Source organism: Mirounga leonina, unplaced genomic scaffold (assembly GCF_011800145.1).
Source record: "Mirounga leonina isolate KUSES-001 unplaced genomic scaffold, KU_Mleo_1.0 Mir_177, whole genome shotgun sequence".
Lineage (NCBI taxonomy): Eukaryota > Metazoa > Chordata > Mammalia > Carnivora > Phocidae > Mirounga > Mirounga leonina.
In genome coordinates this window covers 6,827,411-6,843,587 of record NW_023270459.1, presented here as the reverse complement: position 1 = coordinate 6,843,587, position 16,177 = coordinate 6,827,411, and the positions used below count along the sequence as shown (strand labels likewise).

Below are 16,177 nucleotides of genomic sequence, written 5' to 3'. Positions count from 1 at the left end.
TGTTGCTTTGCCTCAGCATCCGGCATCAGGATGAACTCTGTGTTCGTGAAACCGCCTCCCACCAGCACATATAAACTTTTCCACGCAGAGCAGTGTTCCTGTGCCCTGTACTACTGTATTTCCCTGCTTCATAACCAAAAAGCAGCAGTGTAACTATTCACAAGTAAATACATGTCGCAAATCTTGTGTGACATATTCCGAAGGCATCGGCTGAATCGTCTCCATCCCTTACTTAGAATTTTAGTAGCCATATTGGCACTTGCTCGTGACTAATGTTGACTAACCAGTATAGTTTGCACCGCTTGTGTATTAAGAGATGGTAAATGTTTGATAGCTTAGGTCTCTTGAGTGCGATACATGGGTTTTATAGAGATTTATGTCTAAAATATATATGTGGCTTTGGTCCCAATGTCGGACTGGCTTTGACTGGATGCAGGGAGTATAATTTTTCATCTATTTCCAGTGCTGAGATTACGAAGCAGGGCTTTGTCTTTATTTATTTATTTAACTTTAAATCATGGCAGACAATTATAGAGTAAATAATTCCTTCAGTATTTATTGTGTATGGGGAAAGAGGGTTATTCGTATAAAGAAAAGCTAATTACTTCTGCATTAACTGTAGTCAGCTGGAAATTTATGACACGTACATCTGAAGGTGAGGCTGATGTTTTCTGTTTTTAAAATTGCACTCCCGATTCGAATGATGCAGGGCACCCACTCTCTGGTAGAATCCCGAAGCCGGCGGTTCTGGCAGATCTACCCAGATCATTGTTGTAAACATCCCACCTCCACTTCCCAGTCTTACGGGAATGACTTGTAACGTCAGTCAACACGCGTCCTGGCAGATCCCGGGTTTGGCAGTGTCGGCCTGGGTGTACTTACTGTAGAGCTTCTATTTCCGTGCTTGTCCTCACAGAAAGTTAAAGTTTCTGGTTCTGAAAAATTGTGGATGAGAGATTATATTCCAGGTGTAAAGAAGACAGTCTGTTAGTCTGTTATTTCTCTCATTTGGGAAAGCGATCTTTGTTCCTTACTTTCTCCTTTCATTAACAAGGTCCTCTCCCTGTATGGAGACATATTCTTTTTACTTTTTAAAAAATCCTCAGCAACCGGAAAGCTTTGTATTGTTCCAAAATGTTGGTTCCATTGTGATCTAATCCTGCTTGTTTTCCTCTTAAAATTCTTCAAATCCAAATTATTGTTTTTGCAAAAATAGCTGCTGGGCATGTTTGTGAAATAAGCTTAAGTGATGATGAATATATGCCAAAATAGAGTCTATTTAGACACAAAATTTATTTAAATCAACATTTAAATCGGCTCTGGTCTGTCACCTTCAATTCCAAACACAAGGGAATGTACTTAATATTCTTTTAACTCGCCTTGACTTCCTCTGTTTTGGAAACATAAACTCTGACCTTCAGCTTTCATTTTAGTACTTTGATCAGTCACGTGTGCCCATGACATGAGTAGGTCGGAGCTAGGCTGGAGACCAGGCTGCGGCCTAAGGATACATGGCGTGTGTCCGAAAGTCTATTTGCAATTGTCCGAGGGCGCCTCCAGGCCTCCGCTGGGGACCCAGCCCTGTCAGTGAGGAACGCCTCCCTCTCCCGGCCTGGCCTGTTGCTGTCCTCAGCCAGCCACCGTGGCAATGCCACGGCCATCCGCCAGCAGCACAGACGGGGGCGGGAGTCACCCTCCATTAAGGATGGCTGCCCGTGAGGATGCATCAGGATGAGAAACAGTGACCTGCAGAAACTCTAGGGGAACCTCGAGTGACCCTCCATTATGGCACAGGGCACCTCCCGTGTGAAACGTTGAGAGGAAGCTTACCCGCCATGTCCCGGTCTCTGCTTCGTGTACTTAGCGCCGGCCTTCGGCATCGCTCTTGTGCTCCAGGGACCCTGAGCTTCCGTTTGGGGATTAGGTCTTGCCAGGTATTCACTTGGGCTTCTCGGGGTTGGAGGGTGAATTGAAGGATTCCATCACCTCAGCAGGACTTAGTTCTTTTCTTTTGGAGGGGCTCGGGTATGACCTTTTATTGGCTAACCAGATAGCCTATTCCATTAGGATACCACTTATTAATATGAGAGGGGCCATACTGGGGAGGATTAGATTTCTGTGAAAATATTGAAAGCCTTAATACATGAAGTTATATCTGAACTTGTATACTTACGAATACAATCAAACAGCTATTTACTGAGCACCAACTATATATAGGACATGATGATGAATGTGTAAATGGGGTGGCCGTCCTTTTTTTTGTGAGAGAGAGAGGTGGGAGGAGGGGAAGATGGAGAGAGAGAATTTTAAGCAGGCTACATGCTGGGCATGGAGCCTGATGCAGGGCTCGATCTCATGACCCTGAGATCATGACCTAATCTGAAATCAAGAGTCAGACACTCAACCGACTGAGCCACCCAGATGCCCCTCCATCCATTTTAATACTGCCTCTTTGCTAGGGCAAATGTTGAGCCTCATCTCAGCGCCATTGTCTTCTTTTTTTTTTTTTCCATATTCTCATTGTTGACTCTATTTTAAGACTTTGAGAGGCTTACCAGGTTTCAATTGAAATATTTTTAAAGTTTTAATTTTTAGTACAGAAATGTCCTATCTTTAGTTCCTTAGAGATTTATTTTTTTAAAGATTTTATTTATTTATTTGAGAGAGAGCATGAGTGGGGGGAGGGGCAGAGAGAGAAGCAGGCTCCATGCTGAGTAAGGAGCCTGATGTGAGGCTTGATCCCAGGACCCCAGGATCATGACCTGAGCTGAAGGCAGATGCTTAACCGACTGAGCCGCCCAGGCGCCCCTGGAGTAGAGATTTAAATATAAGTATAAATTAAGAACACTTTGAGATTCAATCCCTCATTAACCAGCAAGGACATTTTGTTGAAATCAGCCCCAGAACCTTCCCTGGGAGAACAGGGAGGCCGTTCACCCCACCCCTTCCGCAATACCACCCGTGTGCTCGCTCACTTGGTCACCTGCCTCCCACGTGACACTGACGGGCTGCACACCTTGCTCCCCCCAGATTAAGTGCCATGTTCATATTAACTCCTTTTTGCTGATAATGTTTCCCAAATACAAAGGTTAAAAACCTGATATGTTGGGCTTTTTGGTTTTTTGAGGTTGTTGGGTTTCTTTTTTTTTTTTTTCTGTTCTGGTATCGCTTTCAGCGAGCCCGGGGTGGTACTTGTTGGGCCTTCTCTGTGACTAGGAAGCACATTTACTTCCACGAGGCCAAACACCACAACAGCAGGCTTCATACCTCATTCTTTTGTGACCTCTGAGTGTTTCAGTCTCGGTTCCTGAAATTCTTCTCTAACGTTTTGCAGTTAAGACACTCCTATGGGGCGCCTGGGTGGCTCAGTCATTAAGCGTCTGCCTTCAGTTCGGGTCATGATCCCAGGGTCCTGGGATCGAGCCCCACATCGGTCTCCCTGCTCCACAGGAAGCCTGCTTCTCCCTCTTCTACTCCCCCTGCTTGTGTTCCCTCTCTCGCTGTCTCTCTCTCTGTCAAATAAATAAAATCTTTAAAAAAAAAAAAAAAACACTCCTATAGATTTGAATATTTTGAGATGTGACATTTTAACTACGGGGCTTTAGAGGAGTTTTCGCTAGCAGTAGTCTGTTTTCAGTGATGAAGCCAGCATGTGCAATATTTTCTCAATGGGACAAAGAAAATGGCCCAAACTTCCTTAGCATTTTATCAAAGCAGAAAGAATTACTGGATATTTTAAATATGATGAAGGTTAAGTTCAGACCTTAAATGCCTCTAAGCCTCTTTTATATTTAATGAATCATTTTGTGGTATTTGCATAATTCTATAAATTTTTGAAGTGTAGATAAAGCACATGTTCACACATTATATTATAATGCTCAGTTTACCCATTAGTTCAACAGTAATTAACTTGTTGAAGCTTAGAGCTTCAAAAATAAATGAGATTATTTGTTCAAAATGCCATCAGGTCTTCCTGGAATGACATTTAAATTATGTAATGTAAATCCGTTTGACCTGTGAGTCCTTGTCATTATTTAGTGACATTTCTTACAGAATAAATTGTTTGCAGGTTGGGCAGCCTGCTATAGAGCTTGGCAGAGAGCTATAAAAACAAATTATCCTTTCATTTTATACATCATTTGTTCAAACACTGGTAAAAATTGCTTTGTTTTTCTATAATAGAGAAGTGTCATTCAGTGGTTAAAAGCACATTAGCTATTTTAGACACAGACCACAGTCTGTGTCAGCAGAAGTATCTGGGAAGGAAGAAGAACAAGCATTACACCTGTCACACTGCATGTTTTAAGTTAAGGACAAAGAATGCCTTTCCCCTCTGCCTGTTAAGTTTACCACAGAAAATATGAAACACAGTGAATCTAGGTTTTTAAAGTTCAGAAAATGTGTGATTGTTTTTCATTCTGTTCCACTTTGCTTGTTTGTTTTACTTTGCATTTGCTTTATGGGTAAACTTAAATATTTAAAGTAGCAGTGAAATGTCCCAGATTTACTATGGGCTAGCACAGAAAACCGAATCAGTAGAAGAAAGCAAATAAACATCATCTCCGCTCTGCTTGGAAGTCAGTAGATTTCAAAGAAGTAGTCTTTCTAGTTCATTTGATAGGCATTAGGATACTTGTATTTTGCTCCTTTAAAATAAAACCAAGGACCTTAGTGAAAGACTCTGTGAACAATCCGGAAGATTGTTGCACCAACAGTTGAAACAGATTACATTACTTTTAAACTTCTGACTTCTGACTAGTGAGGCCAAACATTAAAACATGTCGCAGATGAGAGCAGTTTATTTCATTTTTCCCTCAGTGCCTCTCAGCAGTCATGGGACCCATCACCTTGCTCTGCCTGGAGATGACTGCTCTCCCGGGGACTGCACCCTGTGTGTTCTGTTTCCAGGATAGCTAAAGGCCCACAGAAAGTGCTAGTAAATACATGCTGGACTAACTACTTGTTTATTCGGAAGTGCTTGCCTGTAGTGGGAGCTGAGTCTGGCTCTGTTCGCTTATTAGCTAGTAAGCTTCTCGAAGCCAGGTTATCACCGTACGGTGTTTTGCCGGCCCAGCACATTGTAGGCCCTCGGTGCTGTAGTTTGAATAAAGAATAACTCTCTAACTCCCCAGCAAGCAGTTCAGGACTTGGGACATTTTAAACCTTTGTGAACTGTGTAATTCATACAAGTGGTATGGTCAGAGTCCAGGGAGGGAGATGAAACCTTGGTCATGAGCCATGAATAGACAACAGTCATCTGTGTCTGCCACAGTTACAAATGTAGACTAGCAACAGCTCTGTGCATCTCCCTGGTGCTGACCCCTGTTCTAATTCAAAATGGTGATGCTAAGACAGTCTGAAGATTTGAATGGATGTTATCAGCTCAGCTGTGTAGGAGGACCAGTTGGGCACCCTCTAGGCAGAAACCAGGATAGCTCAGCCACAGTTAGGTCTCGCCTCTACCCCACGCTCTGCCAGATAGGGAGACCAGACTTCACTCCTTCCTGCATTCTGCATCTGTTCAGGTCAGTGGCCCCAAAGACAGGCACTGTGGGGCATTTATTTAATATGCGGCATTATTGCATTATTTATTGCAGTGGAATGGTTTAAGCCAGTTAGGAGTATACAAAAAGAAAGACTGGCTTGGAAAAACGTTGACGTTTTCTTGAATTAGTATTTGCCCGCGCTTACTCGTCCTTGGCAATTCTAACACACTATGATGAGAACGGCCCAGGCCTGGGGCCCAGACTAAGTGTTTAATAAGGGTCAGTTGAATTAAACTAAGTATTTGTAAAATCTCCCGCTAAGGAGCACTACACCTTCACATGTTGTCATTGAAACCCTTGTGTCCCCCTGACCACATGGGGCTAGATACCAAGAATTCCCTGTAAATTGTCAGTTCAAGGGGACAGAGCAAACATCTGTCTGTTCTTGTGCTCCTGGGTCTGCTTGTTAGAACGCTCACAACCTACCGAGCACAGCCAAGCTAACCAAAAACTGTTTACTCTTGGAATCCACACCTTGGGCTCTGGCGTGAGTAAGGAGGGATGCAGGTTATGTGTCATCCCCAGGTGCCCATTGAGAAAGCTCCTTGAAATCCAAGTGAATGAGAGTGTCATTGTTAGAAAAGCCTGAGTTCTTCAAGTAAATTATTTGTAAGTGTTGCAACTTAAACTGTAGGATGTCTTACTCATAGGCATCCTGAGGCCTTTATTGGATGGCATTCACACTGTAGTCTTACCTTAGCATTACACTGAAGTGCATGGAACATCCTCGTGCCATATGGGAATATGATGGCGGCCTCTCTTAGAAATGTAGCACCAGAGTAAGTCTCTGCCCTGACCTCCAAAAACACTGAGGAGGACAGCCTGCTCTAGCTCTTTCTACAGAGCATGTTGCGTTTTAATAATTTCAGTTAGACTCCTTCTCAAAACTGTCCATCTTCTCACTCCCCCTGGCAGGCCGAGACTCCTCTTTCTGAGCACAGGAAGGGCACGTGTGGCCGGTGGTGCTCCCAGTGGGCCTCTTGAGGACGCGCTGCACTGAGGAGAGTCTGTAGAAGGGCGCTTATGTTCTTCACAATAAACTGACACCTTGTCAGTTTGCAAGGGACTCCCAGGTTCCCAAAAATATGGAATGAAAATCAACTACTAAAATTCTTTTCCAGAGGGAAAAGGAAAAATGCTCTTACTGTAATCGAGGAGTCTTTCCTTCATCCTCCTTCCTTGTCCTTCACACCCCACAGGGAGGCAGAGAATTGCAGCTCAGTGGCACACGGGGAGCGAGGTCATGATTTAATAATATGAGAGTGCCCGTATTCCCCCACGTTCCTTAGACTTTCATAATCAGGACTGAGGAAAGGAACATAGGAAATACTTGTGTTCCCACATCAGAAATGGTGTATATCCCCATACTGAGTAATAAATTACTTGCTTTTTCAGAATCTTCTGTGTTCTTTTGTTTTTATAAATTCTTTTTTTTTTTTCTGGAAAGCAATTTATCAGAATATCTGTGATCTTTTTTTCTGGTTTTAAACAAAAACAAGGAAATTGTTGGAATTGATCAGCTGCAGTTTCTGGCTTTATAATTTGTTTTACTCTAGGCAGCCCTTTAGTTAACTTTAATACAAAACGTGATGACAGTCTTCTAAGTTCTTTTTTGTCAGAATCTTTTGTCAAAGAGTAGGAGAGGATTATGGGATTTAGCCTGGAAGACTTCGAGCCAGGAGATACCCACATCCTAAGACCATTCGTTATAAGAGTAAACCCAGCAAAACAGTGAATGAGAAATTTCCCAACCATTGTCAAAAACAGAAGTTTCATAGAACAATTTGAGTGCAAATGTCAAGGGACCTCCTGCGTTTTTCCCAAAGTCTCAGCCCTTCCTGACACAGCTGGGTGATTCTGGGAGTGTGATGTTGTCTTCATTGTTGTCTGTGAGGAGATCTTAGCTGTGAGGTTAATTCAGACTCTTGAAATCTTTCAGCTCTCACACTCCAAGGAAGGCCGTGTTTGCTGGGAGCATGCAGTTACTGGCCGGAGTCAAGCTGTGCACAGGAAGGACCTTGACCAACCACCCGCACTACGAAGACAACAGCCTGAGGGAGCGGACCAAAGCGGTGAGGACCCGGCCGGCCTTTCCTTGCCTTGTAGCTGATCAGAGCAAGTCGGGCCTGAGCCCCTGGGGCTGGCGGCTCCTGAGCCTAGACTTTGCCCTGCCCTGCCCCACGTCCACTACAGGCATCCATATATGTTCCCCTTGGTTGGAAGAATCACAGAAGAAAAACAGCTTGAGATGTACCGAAAAGAGCATTTGAGAACAAAGCTGTCAGCTTTTGAATCGGAGAAGGAAGGAAAAGGAATAGGGGCACACTGGTTACTTATTTTATGGACCGTTGTGTGCGTGTGTGTATGTGTGTGTTAATTGGTAATACGGCCACATGGTTCAAACTTCAGAATAAACCAAAGGGAACTTAGTGAAAAGCCTACATCCCAGCCCTCTGCCAGCTACCGGGTCCCCTCACAGGAGACAAACAGTGTTACCAGTTCATTGTATATCTTTCCAGAGGGATTTTATGATATACAAATGTGTATACATACACACATGCCCCGTATTCATATTCTTTTCCCCCTGTTTTACAAGACAAGTCACATACTACATCTTGGTTTCTTTGGCACTTAATATATTTTGCAGCTCATTCCAAATCCGTATATTAACAGCTTTCTTGTTTTTAAATCTACAGAGATTGTGTTATGCAAATGTAGCATACTTTATTTAACCATTGGGGTTGTTTCCCTGTCTTTTGAAGTTATGTAAACAATGTTCCAAATGGCAGACTTGCATACGTATGACTCTGCACATCAGATTCTTCGAGGTGGACGCGCCGGGGCGGAGGGTATGGGCGTTTGTAGCTGAGCGAGACAGACCGTCCTAAGTCACCCTCTGTACAGAGGATACCAGTTACGTTCCAGTCAGCGGTGCAGGAGGCAGCCTGTTTCCCCAGCGGTGGCTTCTCAAATGTTTTAATGTTTTCTATCAGTCACTTCTTAATCTTAGTCGCTGAAAATTTGCTGAAAAGTCTTGTTTGGGCCTGAGATTTAACTAGCCTAAAAAAGCACATGATTTTTACTAAATCCATTGGATTTTATGAGAATATCTGAACCTAGGGTCCTGCTAAAATGGGAATTTTTCAATTGGTGCAAGTGTTCGAGATCTCCCCCAGGTTAGCTGGAGGAAGCAGGGAGGGTGCCTGGCTCCCCAGACCCAGAGTTCAGCGGGCCGGTGGCCTGTGTGGCTGGGACTCGGGGGAGGGGCGGAGAAGCCACGGCAGGTGCACAGGGGGCTCCTCCACGCGCCACCACCTCCGGGACCCTGTCCGTGTCTGGGGACCGAGCTTTGTGCTCCCACAGAACTAACGTCCTGAAGGTCCTGGTGCCCTTCTGCAGTCGTGGGAACGCCTTCGGCGTGAGGCCCGCTGCTGGGCTCCGGCCAGGATGGCCCCACGGCGTCAGCAGCAGAAGCAGACCACCCGCCTAGCGTAGCGCCCATCTGTGCGGGCACGCTGGCCCTCAGCGCCCCGTCTCTTCAGTCAGAGCCACATCATTAGAAATGAGTGTGCCGGAAAGGAGTCAGCAGCCGTCTCCGCCACCCCCCGCACACATACACACGTGCACACACACACACACAAGACACATAGCCTCCTCCTGCTGCCAAGTCGCAGAACACAGGGTGCTCGCCATCTGTGTCTTCACGGAAGGGATGTGACGCTGGTGATGAGCAGGAAGGACGTGCCTCCCGCTGAACCGCCGCTGGGGGCTACAAGGTGCTCTTGCTCTGGGAAGGGTGAGAGAGAAGTGTAGGGTCTCCTGCTGCTCACGCAGGGACCAACCAGCCTGGCACCAGGGACCTGTGGCGCTCCTTCTCCACAGCTGCTGCTGTCAGAAGCTGGGGCTCCTGACAAGTGTGGGTGCCCCAAACTGCACCATCATGCTTAACGGACCCTTTTCGTCCAAGGATCTTTTTAGAGGTAGAGAGTGAGTCTCATTTACTCCACCGTGTTATTTACCTTTGGGAAGCAGCCTTAGAATTGGCACCTACCAATGAACAACTCCCAGTGATAGTTCTAAATCCGTATCTGTCGGGTGTCTAAATCCAAATGTATGCAGCATGCCTCACCCTTCCTTTTCTCAAGGCTGAGTCATGACAGTATTGTTTTGGCAGTGTCCCCCGCGTGCTGCAGATCTGTGGATGAGGGAGTGGCCCGCACGGAAACAGGTGTCTGGGTCTTAGACAACCCCCGTGGGACGCTACCGCATTAGAGCCCCTCCACTAACTTCCTGGCAGTTGAGTGGCATTTTTCCCTATTCCCCTTTCCTCTCATCGTGCAGGTTTATCAGATTTATGCAAAGAGGTCCCCAGAGGACGTGCATGCCCTCCTGAGGTCCTTTGGCGCCGACTACGTCATCCTGGAAGACAGCATCTGCTATGAGCGAAGGCACCAGCGGGGCTGCCGGCTGCGGGACCTGCTGGACGTCGCCAACGGGCACGTAAGCCTGTCCCCTCGTCCTGGGCGGGACTCCTGGAGACGGGGGTCCAGTCTGAACCTCTGTACGTTACAGAATGATGGCCTGAATCGAGTACCCAGCTTCACCGCATTCTGTGGGACTCCCGGCTCGGGCACTTCAGTGACAGCCGTGGGGACTGCTGAGGGGACAGATGCGGGAGCTTCATGTCAAATAGAGCAGCTCTGTCTTTAGCTGATTTGTATCCTGAGGCTCTGCATAACATCCATTTTTTAAAGCTTTGCTGTTAAAATCAGAAACAAAACCTTGACCTTTTAAAACCTACGCTCCGAAGCATCATTTTGGCTGGCACGTGAGTGTGACTGTGACAGCGGGGCTTCCCTCCTAGGCGCTCCTGTCACTGTCCCCTTTGTCCATGGGCACAGTGCCACAGAGATGGCTTTCTGCGGCCAAGCCTCCACTCCAGAGCAGAAGAACAAGCTATTTCTCCCTCCTCCTTCTGAGGAAAATGTTTTTAGAGCTATGCCAGGTCTCAGATCAGCGCAAGCAGAAGATTTTCATCCGTTAAGAGGTGGTGTGTGCTATAATTATTTGGTATAAAAGCTGACAGATATTTTAAAAAATGAATGGGAAAAAATGATAAACCTGGCCTAAATCTCAAAAAAAAAAAACTTGACTGTACAGAATTGGAGATTCGGAACACCTAAGATCTACTCTCATGGCGAATTTCAAGTATAGGGTATTTTATTTTAACTGTAGTCACCATGCTGTACATTAGAGCCTCAGGACTCATTCACCTTATAACTGCCAGTTTGTCCTTTGACCAACACAAATGTACTCATTCACTTGATTGTGGTGATCATTTCACCATGTCTATGTGAATCAGACCATCAGGTTGCATCCCTTAACCATACACAGTCTGATTTGTCAGTTATGCCTCAGTAAACCCGGGGGAAAGAGAACAGGAGATTCAAATTTTTGCCCAACTGTCTTGAATTCAGAGGATAACAGACCAAAGACATGCATTTAAATTTTGATTTGTGTTTAATTTTTTCTAACTAATGAGTTGGAGGATTTCCTCTGGTCATAGTCATTCTTCTCTGTACTTCATTTTTGTGAGAGTGACAGTGTAGTACATTCCTAAGAACAAGGAGATCCAAGTTCTTCTAGCTTTGCCGTTAAAGGTGATCATCCTGTTACACTCAGCTCCCCTCCTCAGCCTTGATGTATACTTCCAAGGGGAAGTTGGACCAGATCATCTTTTAAGTAGCCACTGACATTGAAAGAATACAATTTGTGTTCACCTAACATACCACTCTCAAAGAAACCCAACACCTATTCCTACTTCTCTTGTCTCCTATAAATATGATATTTCTCCCAAATTGTATTTGGTTTTGTTTTGGCTTTAGATGATGGATGGCCCAGGAGAGAATGATCCCGATTTGAAACTTGCGGGCCACCCTCGCTTCTGTGAAGAGATAAAGAGAAACCTGCCACCCTACACAGCATACTTCACTAGAGTGTTCCAGAACAAAACATTCCACGTTTACAAGCTATCGAGAAACAAGTAACCAAGCTCTCTGTTCAACCTCTATTTTTGATACGTGAAAGTCCATCCTAATGAAACCAACAGTAACATTTCGTATGTCGTTAGGTAGCCTGTAGCACAATGCTGGGATGTGAGTAAGTTGTAGAGATGTTTACACAAGCGTCACTGTCCTTGAAAGTATCTTACACAAGCTTCTGTCTTTTTTATCTTGTTTCATTAATGTTCTTTAGCCTAAACTTCTCAACTTTCTAGGAGTGGTCTAGAATTTCGTTGCTGGGGAGAATACCAAGTGGGCCACAGAGGCCTGAGCAGCCACGCATCATGGTGGAAATCCAGAGGCTGTTCAGGATTGAAGTACTGTTAATTGACTTCAGACAGCTATGGTGGAATCGAATTAAGGGGATGCATAATTAAATTCTTTAGTGTTGGTTCACTAGTGAAGACCAATGGATGGCTTTTTACAAAACTCCTTATCATCCTGTTTCACCTAAAAATTCTATGATGTTTTCCAACTGTCATGCTTTTAATATTTTTTTTAAAAATCATGTTAGGTCTTTGTACATATCTAAAACTTTTTGTTGTGCCCTGTCTGAAATGGAAAGTTTAGCACCTCAGTATATGAGTCACGTGTCGTGTGTGTGTACGCGCATGTGGGTGCATGTTTAAATGCCAGATACAGGAAAGTGTGACAAATTCCTTGTTGTAAGTCGTGACAGGAGCAGAAATGTGATGTAGCCAAGCAGGTTTTGTTACTGTTTAGTGTTATTTTAAAACCTATTGATACTATTTAGCCTATCCTGCAAGTAAGAAAATTTTTCTTCATTTCTTACTCATTTAAATTTACTGGGTTTGCAAAATTTTCTAAACTTTTTGTTTTTAGCCTTTGTATTTTTTACAGCCTAGAACCTTGCAAAGTCTGAATATTTTTAAAATGTTCTATCTTAACTAATTCATTAATACAGTATTTTTGGCAGAGAGCATTTTCATACCAAATTTGATTTGTGGTCTCCAATCTTACTGTGAGGGCCTGGGTAGTGTTACTGTTTTTCTTACTAAAAGGTAACCAAGTGCCTCTAAGTCATGCTTATTTGTAAACAACAAAGAGGATTATGTATACCTGTTCAAAAATTTTTTGATAATTGCTTTTATAATTAATTTCTAATGAGGGGACATGTAAAAGCTGCTGATAAAAGCATATTGCACATTTAATTAAATCAAGATGGGTAATGAAATTAACTTTCTCCCCTGTTCTTGCCAGTTGGAAATGATGTAAAGGTTTCTCCTTGCAGTTGTACTGAAGTAAATTACCCTAGGCATCAAGATAGATATATCACATGTTCAAATTATTTCACATTCAGTTACTACTTATTAAACAGTATTCAGAAAGAAATGTTACAGTGTCATGTCGGACTCCAGGATACTTGGCTTTTTTATCAAAACTTATTTAAATAAAAAAAAATTGACACTGGCTGGGTTACTAAATTATGCAGCTGAAACTCCTGAATTATGTCTTTCCTGTATCCTGTAATAAGGTTGGAGACCACTGCAGTTTAGGATAATACAATAATAAAACACTGTAATCAGTACGAAAACTTTAATTAAGCCAGTAATGATGCATGCGTGGTGTGGCTGACAGCATGGGTCAGTACTTCCTTCGGCGAGTGCCTTACTCCTAATTGAAACGAAGCACATGTAAGGTACATGTTAGACCACGTAGTTTTTTTTTCAAGCCCTCTATTACCTTCCTGATAGATTTTGGTTTTATTTTAACTATTTCTCTATATGCACTAATCTAAGCGTTTGGGTATGTGGAGTCTCAGTGTAAGAAACATGTACTTAAATTTGTACACTGATCATCACCGCCTTGATGGCACACAGGGATCTCTTTCTCCTAGTTTAGGTGCCATTGTTGCCAAGACGCTGAGTGTTGAGTCTTCAGTGAAAAATATAAAGTGCCAAAAAAAAAAAAAAAAAAAGTCTTGCAAGACAAAATCCATGCATACGCTCTTTCCAAGACACTGTGACCATGTAGACATTTCTCTTTTCTGATGACCAAGTCTGTCAACAAACCATGTTGAACATTCTTAGTGCTCATCAGTTTCTCTTTTACAACCTTCTCGTTGGAGTCCACAGGAGGAAAGAGGAAGAGTGACTACTCCTGGCCCTCTGCCAAGCTGGAGCACGCCACCCGGGGCCTTGGCTCCCCGCCACGCAGGTCACAGCGGCTGTGTGAATATTTGGTAATAGCCTCAGGTTGTGGCTGGTTTTTTTATGGGTAGAATAACCACTTGATTTTGCTTCAGAGTTAGCATTCAGAAGAACCTCTAAGTACAATAAGTGCTCTTACCGATCCTCTGCTTACGTGACTCACCAGATTCCCTGACAGTCTCCATCCGTCCTGTGAGCTGACTGACCCGGCCGTTCCCCGTGTCCCCTCCCTGCTGTGTGCTCGGTGCCAGTGCCAAACTGCTCTGTGCCAGTTCTCCTTCTTGTTGTGAGGACACAGTTCAACACAAACTAGGAGATCGGGGTGGAAAAAGCTATTTCTGTGAACATTAACTGGAATGCTTTGGTAAGGTTTGATAAAGGTTGAGTTGCTGATAAAAATTGCTTTTAAATAAATTAGGTGTGGTTGGGAAAATTCTAAAATATTGGGAAAACATAAAATTCAAGAAAATTTCTGAGCTTCGATTGCTTTATAGATTTAAGTACTCGCTCCACCTTTAAAATATCTAGACTGACCAGAGGTATTAAAATGTACCCAAACCGTATTACAGGTATGATTTATGCAAGCATAGAACTGGAACCATTGAACCCTTATTGCAAAGGAAAGACCCTGGCTTCACAGCAGATTAGCAAATGAATGGACAATTATACTTTTAAAGTTATGATTCCCTACTTAAATCTACTTACTTCATTAAATGACTTCATTAAATGACTGATACTGATCACAGTGGCTAATAGAGATTCTACTACAGTTGAAAGGTTCCAGTTACTCTTTTATTACAGACTTAAGAAATAGGGATTCATTTCAGATATAAGAGCCAGGAGCATAATTAGGTGTTTTCTAAGCCATCTGTTGTCCACTTAGAGATGATTTTCTTGAACTTTGTGAGGTCAGCTAGGGGTGTGTGTGTGGCCGTGTGTGTGTGCGCGTGTGTGGGGTGGGGCAAGGAAGATGTAGATATTTCATCTGGTCTGCATCTTCACAATTAACTAAAAATGTTTATTCTGATTCCACGTGAACTTTGTCTAAGATGTACCAATTTTAGCTTATCTTTGGCCAAATCCTACATGAGTTAACATAGAAATACTCCATTTTTTAGATTTCATTTAAATCTTGGAATTAATAGGAAGGTATTAAAACATTTTCAGATCATGTATCTTGGTTAATACGCTCCCAAATGCTTTATATATGACAGCCTTTTGGCCCAGAAGAGAGTGCTTATCTGTTGATGGAAAAAACTTTTAAGATGAGAGTAGCTTGCTTTCTTATGGCAACTGGCAATTAATTGACTTTCTGTATTTAACATCCTCTGGATAAAATCTTACAAAGAGCTTTTATAATTTGTTGTATTGAGTTGTATGGAGATTATATACTAAATAAAGCTCTTTTAAAGTACACAAGATGAGTGTTTTTCCTGTCTTTGAAGGTCAGAAACCAAGGAACCATCTATTAAAGTGTATTAAGTATGTGCTACATGGAGTCTAGTCCTTAAAGATGAATGTGCCAAGATCTTGGCTGGACTTGCTAATGTCATAGGAGTTTATTTTTTCATGGAATTTGGTTTGATAGCCGCTTACTTGTTTCACTTGAACCTCAGGGCTATAGTATTTCTGAAGAGAAGAATTTATCCTCAAAGAGGTAAATGCTGTTTGTTTTCACCTCTGGAATTCTTTTTATTTTTTTATTTTTATTGTTATGTTAATCACCACACGTTACATCATTAGTTTTTGATGTAGTGTTCCATGATTCATTGTTTGTGCATAACACCCAGTGCTCCATGCAGAACGTGCCCTCTTTAATACCCACCACCAGGCTAACCCATCCTCCCACCCCCCTCCCCTCTAGAACCCTTAGTTTGTTTCTCAGAGTCCATCGTCTCTCATGGTTCATCTCCCCCTCCAATTTCCCCCCCTTCATTCTTCCCCTCCTGCTATCTTCTTTTTTTTTAACATATATTGTATTATTTGTTTCAGAGGTACAGATCTGTGATTCCACAGTCTTGCACAATTCACAGTGCTAACCATAGCACATACCCTCCCCAGTGTCTATCACCCAGCCACCCCATCCCTCCCACCCCACCCCCCACTCCAGCAACCCTCAGTTTGTTTCCTGAGATTAAGAATTCCTCATATCAGTGAGGTCATATGATACATGTCTTTCTCTGATTGACTTATTTCACTCAGCATAATACCCTCCAGTTCCATCCACGTCGTTGCAAATGGCAAGATCTCATTCTTTTTGATGGCTGCATAATATTCCATTGTATATATATACCACTAGTTCTTTATCCATTCATCTGTCGATGGACATCTTGGCTCTTTCCACAGTTTGGCTATTGTGGACATTGCCGCTATAAACATCGGGGTGCATGTACCCCTT

The 16,177-nt window shown here is 43.3% G+C and overlaps 1 protein-coding gene across 9 annotated transcripts in view; it reads left to right on the top strand.

The window, feature by feature from the left end:
- Window positions 1-15,193, top strand: part of DPY19L3 (dpy-19 like C-mannosyltransferase 3) — a 71,337-nt gene extending 56,144 nt beyond the window's left edge. For 8 of the 9 annotated variants that reach the window (XM_035023528.1, XM_035023525.1, XM_035023527.1 and 5 more), the window contains 2 exons: window positions 7,486-7,618; window positions 9,888-11,425. In XM_035023528.1, the coding sequence (XP_034879419.1) occupies window positions 7,486-7,618; window positions 9,888-10,256 (502 nt within the window). In that variant the 3' untranslated portion in view covers window positions 10,257-11,425. The other variant, XM_035023529.1, reaches the window with a different exon arrangement.
- The last annotated feature ends 984 nt before the right edge of the window (window positions 15,194-16,177 follow it).